The 18,596-nt window shown below is 47.8% G+C and overlaps 1 protein-coding gene across 1 annotated transcript in view; it reads right to left on the bottom strand.

Moving 5' to 3' along the window:
• Window positions 1-18,596, bottom strand: part of SPTAN1 (spectrin alpha, non-erythrocytic 1) — a 120,100-nt gene that overhangs the window by 30,292 nt on the left and 71,212 nt on the right. Inside the window, exons 21-26 of the mRNA XM_080991219.1 lie at window positions 14,487-14,659; window positions 12,394-12,470; window positions 6,684-6,893; window positions 3,336-3,666; window positions 2,309-2,327; window positions 1,415-1,622 (exon numbers count right to left, since the gene is read on the bottom strand). Of these exons, the coding sequence (XP_080847345.1) occupies window positions 1,415-1,622; window positions 2,309-2,327; window positions 3,336-3,666; window positions 6,684-6,893; window positions 12,394-12,470; window positions 14,487-14,659 (1,018 nt within the window). The remainder of the gene's footprint in view (window positions 1-1,414; window positions 1,623-2,308; window positions 2,328-3,335; window positions 3,667-6,683; window positions 6,894-12,393; window positions 12,471-14,486; window positions 14,660-18,596) is intronic.

Here is an 18,596-nt window from a genome sequence, read left to right as displayed (position 1 = left end):
GTCCAGAACCCCGTCTCGAGTTCGGCTCCGCAGCTCCGCGGAGCCTAGAACTTTCCGGTATGTTCTAGAGCAGCCTAGATCTTTCAACGGGGAAGGGGATTGGGGGTGTCCGCCGGCAAGGCGCGGCTAAACCCACTGGAACACTCCGGAATGCCATCTCAAACTCGGCTCTGTGACTTCGCGGAGCCTAGAGTTTTCCGGAACTGTCTAGAACATCCTAGAACCTTGGACGGAAAGGGAATTTGGGGTTTCGCCGGCAAGAAGTGGCCGAAATCGCCGGAACCGGAGCCCACCGCATGTTCAGTTGCTGCCGGAACGATCCGGAACGTTCCAGAACCCCGTCTCGAACTCGGCTCTCTGACTTCGCGGAGCCTAGAATCTTCCAGAACTGTCTAGAACATCCTAGAACCTTGGACGGAAAGGGAATTTGGGGTTTCGCCGGCAAGAAGCGGCCGAAATCGCCAGAACGGGAGCCCACTGCATGTTCAGTTGCTGCCGGAACGATCCGGAACGTTCCAGAACCCCGTCTCGAACTCGGTCCTGCGACTTTGCGGAGCCTAGAACCTTCCAGAACGGTCTCCAGCTTCCGACAGGGAAGGGGGTTCTAGAACTGTCTCTAGCTTCCGGCAGGGAAGGGGATTTGGGGGACACCCGTGGAGTTTAGAACCTTCTAGAACTTTCCCACTTTCCAGAGCAGTCCAGAACTTCCGGCAAGGAAGGGAACTTGGGGTTCCCGTGGAGTCCAGAACCTTCTAGAACCTTCCGAAACCGTCTAGAACTTACAACAGGGAATGGGATCTGGGGATTCCGGGGAGTCTGGAACCTTCCATAACTTTCTAGAACAGTCCAGAACTTTCAACAGGGGATTCATGGGGAGTCTAGAACCTCCTAGAACCTTCTGAAAGTTTCCAGAACTTTCAATTTGGGAATTCCCAGGGAGATCCACAACCTTGATGATCTTTTGGAGGTTCTGCCAGGTTTCCTCATGTACGGGTTCAAGGCCACCAGGAAAGGAACCTAGAACCGTCCAGAACCTCCCGGAACTTTCTAGAACAGCCTAGAACTTATGACAGGGAATGGGATTGGGGGGTCCCCAGGGAGATCCACTACCTTGATGACTTCCCAGAACTTGGGGACTCCCGGGAGTCTAGAACCTTCTGAAACTTTCCAGAACAGCCTAGAACCTCCGACAGGGAAGGGGATCTGGGGATCCACCACCTTGACAATCTTCTGGAGGTTCTGCCGGCCACCCAGAAGGGAACCTAGAACCTTCCCGAACCTTCCTAGAACAAGCTAGAATGTGGGATCCACTACTTCTGGAGGTCCACCGGCTCTAGAACCTTCTAGAACTTTCTAAAACTTTCTAGAACGGCCTAGAACTTTCAACCAGGATGGGGATCTGGGGATCCACCACCTTGATGATCTTCTGCAGGTTCCGCCAGGTCTCCTCCAGCGCCTCCATGGTGAACCGAGTGTACGGGTTCGAGGCGACCCGGAAGCTCTGGATCTGCCTCTCCAGCTCGGCCAATTGGTTGAAATCGGCCTGGGCGGAGCTTAGGGAGGCGCGGAATGACCCGGAACGACCTGGAACCCCCGTCTCGAATTCTGCGACTTCACGGAGCCTAGAACCTTCCAGAACTTTCTAGAACAGTCTCTAACTTCCGACAGGGAAGAGGATTCGGGGTTTCCCGGGGAAATCCACTACCTTGATGCTTCCTGTAACTTTGCGGAGCCTAGAACTTTCCAGAACTGTCTAGAACAGCCTGGAACTGTGATGGGAGCTCCAGCACACGTTCTGGAATGATCCGGAACATTCCGGAACCCTGTCTCAAACTCAGACCTGCGACTTCGCAGAGTCTAGAACCATCTATAACCTTCCGGAGCTTTCCAGAAGTGTCTAGAAGAGCCTAGAACTTTGATAGGAACTCCAGCACACGTTCCAGAACGCTGCTTCGAACTCAGACCTGCGACTTCGCGGCGCCTAGAACCTTCTATAACCTTCCGGAACTTTCTAAAGCAGCCCAGAACTTCCGACAGGGAAGGGGGTTCAGGGATCCCAGGGAGTCTAGAACCTTCTGAAACTTTCCGGAACTGTCTAGAACTGACAGGTGAAGGGGATTTCGGGATAACCATGGAGTTTAGAACCTCCTGGAACTTTCCGGAACAACCTAGAACTTCCAAGAGGGAAGGGGATTTGGGGGTTCCTGGAGAGCCTAGAACCTTCCAGAACTTTCTAAAACTGTCTAGAACTGTCTCTGACAGGGAAGGGGATCTGAGGATTCCCAGGGAGATCCACTACCTCCCGAACCTTCTAGAACAGCCTAGAACTTCTGACAGGGAATGGGATTGGGGGGGATCCCCAGGGAGATCCACTACCTTGATGATTTTCGGGAGGTTCCGCCAGGTCTAGAACTTCCCAGAACTTGGGGACTCCCGGAGTCTAGAACCTTCTGAAACTTTCCAGAACTTTCTAGAACCTCCGACAGGGAAGGGGATCTGGGGATCCACCACCTTGACGATCTTCTGGAGGTTCTGCCGGCCACCCAGAAGGTAACCTAGAACCTTCCCAAAGCTTTCTAGAACAAGCTAGAATGTGGGATCCACTACCTCTGGAGGTTCCACCAGCTCTAGAACCTTCTAGAACTTTCCGAAACTTTCCAAAACGGCCTAGAACCTCCGACAGGGAAGGGGATCTGGGGATCCGCCACCTTGACGATCTTCTGGAGGTTCTGCCGGCCACCCAGAAGGGAACCTAGAACCTTCCCGAAAGGGAAGAATGTGGGATCCACTACTTCTGGAGGTTCCACCAGCTCTAGAACCTTCTAGAACTTCCCGAAACTTTCAACCCGGATGGGGATCTGGGGATCCGCTACCTTGACGATCTTCTGGAGGTTCTGCCGGCCACCCGGAAGGGAACCTAGAACCTTCCCGAACTTCTAGAACTTCCCCAAACTTCCCCAAACTTCCAACCCGGATGGGGATCCGGGGATCCGCTACCTTGACGATCTTCTGGAGGTTCTGCCGGCCACCCGGAAGGGAACCTAGAACCTTCCCGAACTTCTAGAACTTCCCAAAACTTCCCAAAACTTTCAACCCAGATGGGGATCTGGGGATCCGCTACCTCGACGATCTTCTGGAGGTTCTGCCGGCCACCCGGAAGGGAACCTAGAACCTTCCCGAACTTCTAGAACTTCCCAAAACTTCCCAAAACTTTCAACCCGGATGGGGATCTGGGGATCCGCTACCTTGACGATCTTCTGGAGGTTCTGCCGGCCACCCGGAAGGGAACCTAGAACCTCCCCGAACTTCTAGAACTTCCCCAAACTTCCCCAAACTTCCCACCCGGATGGGGATCCGGGGATCCGCTACCTTGATGATCTTCTGCAGGTTCCGCCAGGTCTCCTCCAGCGCCTCCATGGTGAACCAAGTGTAGGGGTTGGAAGCCACCCGGAAGCTCCGGATCTGCCTCTCCAGCTCGGCCAATTGGTTGAAGTCGGCCTGGGCGGAGCTTAAGGAGGCGCGGAACGCGTCGTGCGCCTCCCTCAGCGCCCGGATCTCCTCCAGCGAGTTGCAGCGCACGGGATCCGTGAGATCCTCCTCGGCGTTCTCGAACCAGCTGTTGAAGGCGGAGGCCTTCTTGGCGAAGGTGAGGAAGAGATCTTCCACCTGGTAAGAAGAGTCATGAGAATAATAATATTAATAAATGAGTAAGAGTAATAAGGATTAATAGTAATAATCGTAGTAATAGTAATAATGATAATGATAATAAATGATTAATAATAATAATAATAAGAGTAATGAGAATAATAATATTAATAAATGATGAATAGTAATCATGATTAATAGTAATAATCGTAGTAATAGTAATAATGATAATAAATGATTAATAATAATAATAAGAAGAAGAAGAGTAATGAGAATAATCATATTAATAAATGATGAATAGTAATCAGGATTAAGAGTAATGATCGTAGTAATAGTAATAATGATAATGATAATAAATGATTAATAATAATAATAATAATAAGAGTAATAATAATACGTGTAATGAGAATAATAATATTAATAAATGATGAATAGTAATCATGATTAATAGTAATAATCGTAGTAATAGTAATGATGATAATGATAATAAATGATTAATAATAATAATAATAATAATAATAATCTCCACCTAGGAGAGAAGGCAGAGGATCGGGATCTTGCAGGAAGCTAATAATACTGATAATAAGAACAATATTAATAGAAATAATGATAATAATAATGATGAGGATAACGATAACGAATATAATAGCGAGATTAATAATATTAATAACGATAATGATGATGATGGTTATAATAATAATGATCATATGAATAACAATTATAATGATAACGATCATAATGGTAATGATATTAATAATCAATGATAATGGTCAAGGTTAGGGGTCAGGGTTAGGGGTCAATGCTTGGGCTGGGTTAGGGGTCAGTGCTAGGGTTGGGTTAGGGGTCAATACTAGGTGTGGGTCAGGTTTAGGGGTCAAGGTTAGGGGTCAGGTTTAGGGGTCAATGCTAGGGTTGGGTTAGGGGTCAGTGCTAGGGGTGGGTTAGGGGTCAGTGCTAGGGGTGGGTTAGGGGTCAGTGCAAGGGTTGGGTTAGGGATCAGTGCTAGGGTTGGGTTAGGGGTCAATACTAGGTGTGGGTCAGGGTTAGGGGTCAAGGTTAGGGGTCAGGTTTAGGGGTCAATGCTAGGGTTGGGTTAGGGGTCAGTGCTAGGGTTGGGTTAGGGGTCAATACTAGGTGTGGGTCAGGGTTAGGGGTCAAGGTTAGGGGTCAGGTTTAGGGGTCAATGCTAGGGTTGGGTTAGGGGTCAGTGCTAGGGTTGGGTTAGGGATCAATACTAGGTGTGGGTCAGGGTTAGGGGTCAAGGTTAGGGTTAGAGGTTAGGGGTCAGGTTTAGGGGTCAATGCTTGGGCTGGGTTAGGGGTCAATACTAGGTGTGGGTCAGGGTTAGGAGTCAGTTCTAAAGTTGAGTTAGGGGTCAGTGCTAGGGTTGGGTTAGGGGACAGTGCTAGGATTGGATTAGGGGTCAATGCTAGGGTTGGGTTAGGGGTCAGTTCTAAAGTTGAGTTAGGGGTCAGTGCTAGGTTTGGCTTAGGGGTCAGTGCTAGGGTTGGGTTAGGGGTCAATGCTAGGGTTGGGTTAGGGGTCAATGCTAGGGTTGGGCTAGGGGTCAGTGCTAGTGTTGGGTTAGGGGTCAGTGCTGGGGTTGGCTTAGGGGTCAATGCTAGGTGTGGGTCAGGTTTAGGGGTCAATGCTAGGGTTGGATTAGGGGTCAATGCTAGGATTGGGTTAGGGGTCAGTGCTAGGGTTGGGTTAGGGGTCAGTGCTAGGGTTGGTTTAGGGATCAACATTAGGGTTGGGTCAGGGTTAGGGGTCAACACTAGGGTTGGGTTAGGGGTAAGTGTTAGGCGTGGGTCAGGGTTACGGGTGAACGCTAGGGTTGGGTTAGGGGTCAGTGCTAAGGTTGGGTTAGGGGTCAATTCTAGGTGTGGGTCAGGGTTAGGCGTCAACGCCAGGGTTGGGTTAGGGGTCAGTTCTAAACTTGAGTTAGGGGTCAGTGCTAGGGTTGGCTTAGGGGTCAATAGTAGGTGTGGGTCAGTTAGGGATCAATGCTAGGGTTGGGTTAGGGGTCAGTGCTAGGGTTGGCTTAGGGGTCAATGCTAGGCGTGGGTCAGGGTTAGGGATCAAGGTCAGGGGTCAGTGCTAGGTTCCGGTTAGGGGTTAACATTAGGGTTGGGTCAGGGTTAGGGGTCAGTGCTAGGTGTGGGTCAGGATTAGGGGTCAACACTAGGTGTGGGTCAGGGTTAGGGGTCAATGCTAGGATTCCCCCCTCCCAACCTATTTCCTATGGGTCCCACCTTGCCCCCTTTTTCTCCCCACTGAACCCCTGCCCCCTTTCTCTGCCCCCAACCTGTCCCCTTTTTTCCCCACTGAAACCCCGGACCCCTTTCCCCCAAACCCTTTTCCTATGGGTCCCGACTTGCCCCCCTTTTCTGCCCCCCACCGAAGTTCCGCCCACCTTCCAGAAGCTTCTCCTTCTATCTCCTATGGGTCCTGACCTGCCCCCTATTTCTCCCCACTGAAGCCCCGGACCCCTTTCCCCCCAAACCCCTTTCCTATGGGTCCCGACTTGCCCCTTTTTTCTCCCTGCTGAAGCCCCACCCACCTTCCAGAAGCTTCTTCTCTTTCCTATGGGTCCCAACCTGCCCCCTTTTTCTCCCCACTGAAGCCCCGCTCAGGTGTGGGTCAAGGTTAGGGGTCAATGCTAGGATTGGGTTAGGGGTCAATACTAGGGTTGGGTTAGAGGTCAGTGCTAGGGTTGGGTTAGCGTTAGGGGTCAATACTAGGTGTGGGTCAGGCTTAGGGGTCCGCTGCCCCAAACCTGGACCCCCTTTCCCCCCCAACCTATTTCCTATGGGTCCGGACCACCCCCTTTCCCTCCCCACTGAAGCCCCGCCCACAAACTGCCCCCTTTCTCTGCCCCCGCCAAAGCCCCGCCCCTTTCCCTCAACCTATTTCCTATGGGCCCCTGCCTGCCCCACGGAAGCCCCGCCCACCTTCCGGAAGCTTCCTCTTCTATTTCCTATGGGTCCCGTCCTGCCCCCTTTCCCTCCCCCCTGCCCCACGGAAGCCCCGCCCACCTTCCGGAAGTGTTCCTGGGCTTCCAGCAGCTTCTTCTTCCGGGAGGCGGAGCCGGCCAGCAATTGGTTCCAGCGCTTCGTCAGGGAGGCGTGTCTGGCCTCGATGGCTTTCGATTGGACGTGGCGGGCGGCCAATAGCTGCTCCTTCAGGGCGGCGATGTTGGAGATCCCTTCCTGCTGGAAAGCCTGCAGGCCGGCGTCAAAGGTTTCCTGGTTGGGGGGCAGAAGAAAGTGGGGCAGGGGTTCAAATTCTGTGGGGCGCGGGTTGGAATTCCTTGGGGCGCGGGTTCGGATTATGTGGGGAGAATTCTGTGGGGCGCGGGTTCGGATTATGTGGGGAGAGTTCTGTGGGGCGCGGGTTCAAAAGGCCGGCGTCAAAGGTTTCCTGGTTGGGGGGCAGAAGAAGTGGGGCAGGGGTTAGGATCGTGTGGGGCGGGAGGCTCTGAAGAGCGGGGTGGAATTCTGTGGGGCAGGAAGCTCTTCCCACCCGGATCGGGGTTCAAATTCTGTGGGGCGTGGGTTGGAATTCTGTGGGGCGTGGGTTGGAATTCCTTGGGGCGCGGGCTCGGATTATGTGGGGAGAGTTCTGTGGGGCGCGGGTTGGAATTCCTTGGGGCGCGGGTTCGGATTATATGGGGAGAGTTCTGTGGGGCGCGGGTTGGAATTCCTTGGGGCGCGGGTTCGGATTATGTGGGGAGAGTTCTGTGGGGCGCGGGTTGGAATTCCTTGGGGCGCAGGTTCGGATTATGTGGGGAGAGTTCTGTGGGGCGCGGGTTGGAATTCCTTGGGGCGCGGGTTCAGATTATGTGGGGAGAGTTCTGTGGGGCGCGGGTTCAAAAGGCCGGCGTCAAAGGTTTCCTGGTTGGGGGGCAGAAGAAGTGGGGCAGGGGTTAGGATGGTGTGGGGCGGGAGGCTCTGAAGAGTGGGGTCAGGGGAGGGAAGGTTTCCTGGTTGGGGGGCAGAAAAAGTGGGGCAGGGGTTCAAATTCTGTGGGGCGCGGGTTGGAATTCTGTGGGGCGAGGGTTCAAAAGGCCGGCGTCAAAGGTTTCCTGGTTGGGGGGCAGAAGAAGTGGGGCAGGGGTTAGGATCGTGTGGGGCGGGAGGCTCTGAAGAGCGGGGTGGAATTCTGTGGGGCAGGAAGCTCTTCCCACCCGGATCGGGGTTCAAATTCTGTGGGGCGTGGGTTGGAATTCTGTGGGGCGTGTGTTGGAATTCCTTGGGGCGCGGGTTCGGATTATGTGGGGAGAGTTCTGTGGGGCGCGGGTTGGAATTCCTTGGGGCGCAGGTTCGGATTATGTGGGGAGAGTTCTGTGGGGCGCGGGTTGGAATTCCTTGGGGCGCAGGTTCGGATTATGTGGGGAGAGTTCTGTGGGGCGCGGGTTGGAATTCCTTGGGGCGCAGGTTCGGATTATGTGGGGAGAGTTCTGTGGGGCGCGGGTTGGAATTCCTTGGGGCGCGGGTTCAGATTATGTGGGGAGAGTTCTGTGGGGCGCGGGTTGGAATTCCTTGGGGCGCAGGTTCGGATTATGTGGGGAGAGTTCTGTGGGGCGCGGGTTGGAATTCCTTGGGGCGCGGGTTCAGATTATGTGGGGAGAGTTCTGTGGGGCGCGGGTTCAAAAGACCGGCGTCAAAGGTTTCCTGGTTGGGGGGCAGAAGAAGTGGGGCAGGGGTTAGGATCGTGTGGGGCGGGAGGCTCTGAAGAGCGGGGTCAGGGGAGGGAAGGTTTCCTGGTTGGGGGGCAGAAAAAGTGGGGCAGGGGTTCAAATTCTGTGGGGCGCGGGTTGGAATTCTGTGGGGCGAGGGTTCAAAAGGCCGGCGTCAAAGGTTTCCTGGTTGGGGGGCAGAAGAAGTGGGGCAGGGGTTAGGATCGTGTGGGGCGGGAGGCTCTGAAGAGCGGGGTGGAATTCTGTGGGGCAGGAAGCTCTTCCCACCCGGATCGGGGTTCAAATTCTGTGGGGCGTGGGTTGGAATTCTGTGGGGCGTGGGTTGGAATTCCTTGGGGCGCGGGTTCGGATTATGTGGGGAGAGTTCTGTGGGGCGCGGGTTGGAATTCCTTGGGGCGCGGGTTCGGATTATGTGGGGAGAGTTCTGTGGGGCGCGGGTTGGAATTCCTTGGGGCGCGGGTTCGGATTATGTGGGGAGAGTTCTGTGGGGCGCGGGTTGGAATTCCTTGGGGCGCAGGTTCGGATTATGTGGGGAGAGTTCTGTGGGGCGCGGGTTGGAATTCCTTGGGGCGCGGGTTCAGATTATGTGGGGAGAGTTCTGTGGGGCGCGGGTTCAAAAGGCCGGCGTCAGGTTTCCTGGTTGGGGGGCAGAAGAAGTGGGGCAGGGGTTAGGATCGTGTGGGGCGGGAGGCTCTGAAGAGCGGGGTCAGGGGAGGGAAGGTTTCCTGGTTGGGGGGCAGAAAAAGTGGGGCAGGGGTTCAAATTCTGTGGGGCGCGGGTTGGAATTCTGTGGGGCGAGGGTTCAAAAGGCCGGCGTCAAAGGTTTCCTGGTTGGGGGGCAGAAGAAGTGGGGCAGGGGTTAGGATCGTGTGGGGCGGGAGACTCTGAAGAGCGGGGTGGAATTCTGTGGGGCAGGAAGCTCTTCCCACCCGGATCGGGGTTCAAATTCTGTGGGGCGTGGGTTGGAATTCTGTGGGGCGTGGGTTGGAATTCCTTGGGGCGCGGGTTCGGATTATGTGGGGAGAGTTCTGTGGGGCGCGGGTTGGAATTCCTTGGGGCGCAGGTTCGGATTATGTGGGGAGAGTTCTGTGGGGCGCGGGTTGGAATTCCTTGGGGCGCAGGTTCGGATTATGTGGGGAGAGTTCTGTGGGGCGCGGGTTGGAATTCCTTGGGGCGCAGGTTCGGATTATGTGGGGAGAGTTCTGTGGGGCGCGGGTTGGAATTCCTTGGGGCGCGGGTTCAGATTATGTGGGGAGAGTTCTGTGGGGCGCGGGTTCAAAAGGCCGGCGTCAAAGGTTTCCTGGTTGGGGGGCAGAAGAAGTGGGGCAGGGGTTAGGATCGTGTGGGGCGGGAGGCTCTGAAGAGCGGGGTCAGGGGAGGGAAGGTTTCCTGGTTGGGGGGCAGAAAAAGTGGGGCAGAGGTTCAAATTCTGTGGGGCGCGGGTTGGAATTCTGTGGGGAGAATTCTGTGGGGCGCGGGTTGGAATTCCTTGGGGTGCGGGTTCGGATTATGTGGGGAGAATTCTGTGGGGCGCGGGTTCGTATTGTGTGGGGCAATTTCTGTGGGGCACGGGTTGGAATTCCTTGGGGCGCGGGTTCGGATTATGTGGGGAGAGTTCTGTGGGGCACGGGTTCGTATTGTGTGGGGCAATTTCTGTGGGGCGCGGGTTGGAATTCTGTGGGGAGAATTCTGTGGGGCGTGGGTTCGTATTGTGTGGGGAGAGTTCTGTGGGGCGCGGGTTCAAAAGGCCGGCGTCAAAGGTTTCCTGGTTGGGGGGCAGAAGAAGTGGGGCAGGGGTTAGGATCGTGTGGGGCGGGAGGCTCTGAAGAGTGGGGTCAGGGGAGGGAAGGTTTCCTGGTTGGGGGGCAGAAAAAGTGGGGCAGAGGTTCAAATTCTGTGGGGCGCGGGTTGGAATTCTGTGGGGAGAATTCTGTGGGGCGTGGGTTCGTATTGTGTGGGGAGAGTTCTGTGGGGCGCGGGTTCAAAAGGCCGGCGTCAAAGGTTTCCTGGTTGGGGGGCAGAAAAAGTGGGGCAGGGGTTCAAATTCTGTGGGGCGTGGGTTGGAATTCTGTGGGGCGCGGGTTCGTATTGTGTGGGGCAATTTCTGTGGGGTGCAGGTTGGAATTCCTTGGGGCGCGGGTTGGAATTCTGTGGGGCAGGAAGCTCGGCCCACCCGGATCGGGGTCAGGGGAGCAGAGGTTTCCTGGTCGGGGGGCAGAAAAAAGTGGGGCAGGGGTTAGGATCGCGTGGGGCGGGAGGCTCTGAAGAGCGGGATGGAATTCTGTGGGGCGGGAGGCTCTGAAGAACGGGATGGAATTCTGTGGGGAGAATTCTGTGGGGCGCGGGTTGGAATTCCTTGGGGCGCGGGTTCGGATTATGTGGGGAGAGTTCTGTGGGGTGCGGGTTCAAAAGGCCGGCGTCAAAGGTTTCCTGGTTGGGGGGCAGAAAAAGTGGGGCAGGGGTTAGGATGGTGTGGGGCGGGAGGCTCTGAAGAGCGGGGTGGAATTCTGTGGGGCAAGAAGCTCTGCCCACCCGGATCGGGGTCAGGGAAGCAAAGGTTTCCTGGTTGGAGGGCAGAAAAGTGGGGCAGGGGTTAGGACTGTGTGGGGCGGGAGGCTCTGAACAGGATTGTGTGGGGCAGGAGGCTCTGAAGAGCGGGGTGGAATTCTGTGGGGCAGGAAGCTCTGCCCACCGGGATCGGGGTCAGGGGAGCGAAGGTTTCCTGGTTGGGCAGAAAAAGTGGGGCAGAGGTTCAAATTCTGTGGGGCGCGTGTTGGAATTCCTTGGGGCGCGGGTTCGGATTATGTGGGTTCAAAAGGCCGGCGTCAAAGGTTTCCTGGTTGGCGGGCAGAAGAAGTGGGGCAGGGGTTCGGATTGTGTGGGGCGGGAGGCTCTGAAGAGCGGGATGGAATTCTGTGGGGCAGGAAGCTCTGCCCACCTGGTTAGAATTCTGTGGGGCAGGAAGCTCTGCCCACCCAGATTGAGGGGTCAGGGGGTTTAGCGGTGTGGGGCAAGACGCTCCGCCCCCATGGATTGGGGTCAGGGGGTTGAATTCTGTGGGGCGGCAAAGCTCCACCCACCCGGATTCAATCCCGTGGGGCAAGAAGCTCCACCCACCCGGATCAAATTCAATGGGGCAAGAAGCTCCGCCCCCTGATTGAGGGGTTAGGGGGTTGAGTGCTGTGGGGCAAGAGGCTCCGCCCACCCAGATCAAATTCCATGGGGCAAGAAGCTCCGCCCACCTGGATTGGGGTCAGGGGAGGAGTTCAAATCCCATGGGGCAAGAAGCTCCGCCCAGCCAGATAGGGGTCCGGGGTTGGAATCCTGTGGGGCTAGAAGCTCCACCCCCTGGGATTGAGGGGTTAGGGGTTGAGTGCTGTGGGGCAAGAGGCTCCGCCCACCCAGATCAAATTCCATGGGGCAAGAAACTCCGCCCACCTGGATGGGGGTCAGGGGAGGGGTTCAAATCCCATGGGGCAAGAAGCTCCGCCCAGCCAGATAGGGGTCTGGGGTTGGAATCCTGTGGGGCTAGAAGCTCCGCCCCCTGGGATTGAGGGGTTAGGGGGCTGTGGGGCAAGAGGCTCCGCCCCCCAGATCAAATTCCATGGGGTAAGAAGCTCCGCCCCCCGATTGAGGGGTTAGGGGGCTGTGGGGCAAGAGGCTTCGCCCCCCCAGATCAAATTCCGTGGGGCAAGAAACTCCGCCCACCTGGATTGGGGTCAGGGGAGGGGTTCAAATTCCATGGGGCAAGAAGCTCCGCCCAGCCAGATAGGGGTCCGGGGTTGGAATCCTGTGGGGCAAGAAGCTCCGCCCCCCGATTGAGGGGTTAGGGGGTTGAGTGCTGTGGGGCAAGAGGCTCCGCCCCCCCAGATCAAATTCCATGGGGCAAGAAACCCACCTGGATTGGGATTGAGGGGTCAGGGGAGTGGGTTCAAATTCCATGGGGCAAAAAGCTCCGCCCAGCCAGATAGGGGTCAGGGGAGGGGTTCAAATCCCATGGGGCAAGAAGCTCCGCCCCCCACTTAGGGGTCAGGCTTAGGGGTCACCTGTTTGGTCAGCAGAGTCTGGACAGAAGACAAATCCCGGCCATAATCGTCCGTCTTGAGGCTGTTCTCTTTCTCCCCTAGAATATGTGGGGCAGAGAAGTGGGGCAGGGTTAATGTGGGTGTGGGGTAGGGGCTTCTGGGGGGCAAACCCTCTTCCTAACCTTGACCCCTAACCTAAGCCTAGCATTGGCTCCTGACCCACAACTAGCATTGACCCCTAACCCTGACCCACACCTAGCATTGACTCCTGACCCACACAATAGTATTGACCCCTAAGCCAACCCTAGAACTGACCCCTAACCCTGACCCACGCCTAGCATTAACCTCTGACCCACACCTAGCATTGACCCCTAAGCCAAGCCTAGCATGGACCCCTAACCTTGACCCCTAAACCTGACCCACACCTAGCATTGACCCCTAAGCCAAGCCTAGCATGGACCCCTAACCTTGACCCCTAACCCTGACCCACGCCTAGCATTGACCCCTAAGCCAACCCTAGAACTGATCCCTAACCCTGACCCACGCCTAGCATTAACCTCTGACCCACACATAGTATTGATCCCTAAGCCAAGCCTAGCATTGACCCCTAACCTTGACGCCTAACCCTGACCCACAGCTAGCATTGACCCCTAAGCCAAGCCTAGCATTGACCCCTAACCCAACCCTAGAACTGACCCCTAACCCTGACCCACACCTAGCATTAACCTCTGACCCACACATAGTATTGAGCCCTAAGCCAACCCTAGTATTGACCCCTAAGCCAATCCTAGCACTGACCCCCAACCCAAGCCTAGCACTGACCCCTAACCCAACCCTAGAACTGACCCCTAACCCTGACCCACACCTAGCATTAACCTCTGACCCACACATAGTATTGACCCCTAAGCCAACCCTAGTATTGACCCCTAAGCCAACCCTAGTATTGACCCCTAAGCCAACCCTAGCGCTGACCCCCAACCCAAGCCTAGCACTGACCCCTAACCCAACCCTAGAACTGACCCCTAACCCTGACCCACACCTAGCATTAACCTCTGACCCACACATAGTATTGACCCCTAAGCCAACCCTAGTATTGACCCCTAACCTGACCCTATTCCTAACCCTACCCCTGACCCCTAACCCAACCCTAGCCCTGACCCCTAACCCAACCCCAGCATTGACCCCTAACCCCCTAGCACTGACCCCTAACCCTGACCCTATTCCTAACCCAACCCCAGCACTGACCCCTAACCCTCACCCAACCCTACCCCTGACCCCTAACCCTATTCCTACCCCTAACCCTGACCCTATTCCTAACCCAACCCTAGCACTGACCCCTGACCCCTGACCCCTAACCCAACCCTACCCCTAACCCTATTCCTACCCCTACCCCTGACCCCTGACCCCTAACCCAACCCTACCCCTGACCCCTAACCCTCACCCAACCCTACCCCTGACCCCTAACCCAACCCTACCCCTGACCCCTAACCCTCACCCAACCCTACCCCTGACCCCTAACCCTATTCCTACCCCTAACCCTAACCCTGACCCTATTCCTAACCCTACCCCTGACCCCTAACCCAACCCACCCCTACCCCTGACCCCTAACCCACCCCTAACCCTAACCCACCCCTACCCCTGACCCCTAACCCTATTCCTACCCCTAACCCTGACCCTAACCCTCACCCACCCCTACCCCTGACCCCTAACCCTAACCCACCCCTACCCCTGACCCCTAACCCTCACCCAACCCTACCCCTGACCCCTAACCCTCACCCAACCCTACCCCTGACCCCTAACCCTATTCCTACCCCTAACCCTGACCCTATTCCTAACCCTACCCCTGACCCCTAACCCAACCCACCCCTACCCCTGACCCCTAACCCACCCCTAACCCTAACCCACCCCTACCCCTGACCCCTAACCCTATTCCTACCCCTAACCCTGACCCTAACCCTCACCCACCCCTACCCCTGACCCCTAACCCTAACCCACCCCTACCCCTGACCCCTAACCCTCACCCAACCCTACCCCTTAACCCTAACCCACCCCAACCCCAACCCCTGCCCCCTAACCCCACCCCTCGAACCCGCAACCCGGGGGCCGCCCCCTACCGATCCAGGACTCCACCACGTCGGCCTTCCAGTTGAACTGGAGGAAGGCGGAGTTCTCGTCCAGCTTGGCCTTGCGCTGGGAGGCCGCCCCCTCCAGGTCGGAGACTTTGGCGCGCAGGCCGGCCATCTTGGCGGTGATGTTCTCCTCGTGGTGGTTGTTCTGGAGGAGGAGAAAAGAAAACGGAATTAAATTTTCGTGTAATAATAATAATAATAATATGACATGATATGATATGACATAATATTAGTATTATTCTTGCTATAACATATAATAATATATAGTAATATAACAATATATAATGTATAATAGTAGAATGGAAAATAGAATAAATAATAATAATATGATACAATATAATATTAGTATTATTCTTGCTATAACATATAATAATATATAGTAATATAACAATATATAATGTATAATAGTAGAATGGAAAATAGAATAAATAATAATAATATGATACGATATAATATTAGTATTATTCTTGCTATAACATATAATAATATATAGTAATATAACAATATATAATGTATAATAGTGGAATGGAAAATAGAATAAATAATAATAATATGATACGATATAATATTAGTATTATTCTTGCTATAACATATAATAATATATAGTAATATAACAATATATAATGTATAATAGTAGAATGGAAAATAGAATAAATAATAATAATATGATACAATATAATATTAGTATTATTCTTGCTATAACATATAATAATATATAGTAATATAACAATATATAATGTATAATAGTAGAATGGAAAATAGAATAAATAATAATAATATGATACAATATAATATTAGTATTATTCTTGCTATAACATATAATAATATATAGTAATATAACAATATATAATGTATAATACTAGAATAGAAAACAGAATAAATAATATGATATGATATAATATTAGTATTATTATTACTGTAATATATAATAATATATAGTAGTATATATAATGTATGATAATAATAGAATAGAAAATAATAGAATAGAATAATAATAATAATAATAAATGATATGAAATAAGATTAGTATTATTATTACTATAATATATAATAATATATAGTAATATGAAAATATATAATGTATAATAATAGAATAGAAAATAGAATAAATAATAATAATGTATCATATCTATTTTATTATACATTCTATATTGTTATATTACTATATATTATATATTATAGTAATAATAATACGAATATTATATATCATATCATATGTTACTACTATATTACTGTATTCTATTTTATTATTACTGTATTCTATTATTATACAGTAATATAGTAGTAACATATGATATGATATGATATAATATTAGTATTATTCTTGCTATAACATATAATAATATATAGTAATATAACAATATATAATGTATAATAGTAGAATGGAAAATAGAATAAATAATAATAATATGATACAATATAATATTAGTATTATTCTTGCTATAACATATAATAATATATAGTAATATAACAATATATAATGTATAATACTAGAATAGAAAACAGAATAAATAATATGATATGATATGTTAGTATTATTATTACTGTAATATATAATAATATATAGTAGTATATATAATGTATAATAATAATAGAATAGAAAATAATAGAATAATAATAATAATAATAAATGATATGAAATAATATTAGTATTATTATTACTATAATATATAATAATATATAGTAATATGAAAATATATAATGTATAATAATAGAATAGAAAATAGAATAAATAATAATAATGTATCCTATCTATTTTATTATACATTCTATATTGTTATATTACTATATATTATATATTATAGTAATAATAATACGAATATTATATATCATATCATATGTTACTACTATATTACTGTATTCTATTTTATTATTACTGTATTCTATTATTATACAGTAATATAGTAGTAACATATGATACGATATGATATAATATTAGTATTATTATTGCTATAATATATAATAATATATAGTAATATAACAATATATAATGTATAATAGTAGAATGGAAAATAGAATAAATAATAATAATATGATACGATATAATATTAGTATTATTCTTGCTATAACATATAATAATATATAGTAATATAACAATATATAACGTATAATACTAGAATAGAAAACAGAATAAATAATATGATATGATATAATATTAGTATTATTATTACTGTAATATATAATAATATATAGTAGTATATATAATGTATAATAATAATAGAATAGAAAATAATAGAATAGAATAATAATAATAATAATAAATGATATGAAATAATATTAGTATTATTATTACTATACTATATAATAATATATAGTAATATGAAAATATATAATGTATAATAATAGAATAGAAAATAGAATAAATAATAATAATGTATCCTATCTATTTTATTATACATTCTATATTGTTATATTACTATATATTATATATTATAGTAATAATAATACGAATATTATATATCATATCATATGTTACTACTATATTACTGTATTCTATTTTATTATTACTGTATTCTATTATTATACAGTAATATAGTAGTAACATATGATACGATATGATATAATATTAGTATTATTATTGCTATAATATATAATAATATATAGTAATATAACAATATATAATGTATAATAGTAGAATGGAAAATAGAATAAATAATAATAATATGATACGATATAATATTAGTATTATTCTTGCTATAACATATAATAATATATAGTAATATAACAATATATAACGTATAATACTAGAATAGAAAACAGAATAAATAATATGATATGATATAATATTAGTATTATTATTACTGTAATATATAATAATATATAGTAGTATATATAATGTATAATAATAATAGAATAGAAAAATATAGAATAGAATAATAATAATAATAATAAATGATATGATATAATATTAGGATTATTATTACTATAATATATAATAATATATAGTAATATAACAATATAGAATGTATAATAATCGAATGGAAAATAGAATAAATAATAATATGATACGATATAATATTAGTATTATTATTGCTATAATATATAATAATATATAGTAATATTACAATATAGAATGTATAATAATCGAATAGAAAAAAGAATAAATAATAATAATATGATATATAATATTAGTATTATTATTACTATAATATATAATTTATATAATTCTGGAGGAGGGGAAAAGAAAATTAAATTAAATATCCGTATAATAATAATAATAATAATAATAATAATAATAATATGATATAATATAATATTAGTATTATTATTGCTATAGTATATAATAATATATAGTACTATAACAATATATAATGTATAATAATAGAATAGAAAATAGAATAAATAATAATAGAATAGAAAATAGAATGAATAATAATAATAATAATAATAATCTGATATAATATTAGTATTATTATTACTATAACATATAATAATATATAGTAATATGACAATATATAATGTATAATAGTAGAATAGAAAATAGAATAAATAATAATATATCATTATTCTACTTTCTATTCTATTATACAGTAATATAGTATTATTATTACTATAACATATAATAATATATAGTAATATAACAATATATAATGTATAATAGTAGACTAGAAAATAGAATAAAGAATAATAATATATCATTATTCTATTTTCTATTCTATTATTATACAGTAATATAGTATTATTATTACTATAATATATAATAATATATTGTAATATTACACTATATAATGTATAATAATAGAATAGAAAATAGAATAAATAATAATAATATGATATGAAGGAAGGAAGGCAGGAAGGAAGGAAGGAAGGAAGGCGAGAGGGAGGAAAGGAGGAGGGAGGGAGGGAGGGAGGGAGGGAGGAAGGAAGGTGGGAAAGAAGGAAGGAGGGAAGGGAGGGAGGGAGGGAGGAAAGGAGGAGGGAGGGAAGGAGGGAGGGAGGAAGGAAGGGAGGGAGGGAGGGAGGAAGGTGGGAAAGAAGGAAGGCAGGAAGGCAGGAAGGCAGGAAGGCAGGAAGGCAGGAAGGAAGGAAGGAAGGAAGGAAGGAAGGAAGGAAGGAAGGAGGGAGGAAGGAAGGAAGGAAGGAAGGAAGGAAGGA

Source organism: Podarcis pityusensis, assembly GCF_964106645.2.
Source record: "Podarcis pityusensis genome assembly, chromosome: Z".
NCBI classification, from domain to species: Eukaryota; Metazoa; Chordata; class Lepidosauria; order Squamata; family Lacertidae; genus Podarcis; species Podarcis pityusensis.
Note: the sequence above shows the minus strand (reverse complement) of the source record. Positions and strands in the feature narration are given on the sequence as shown.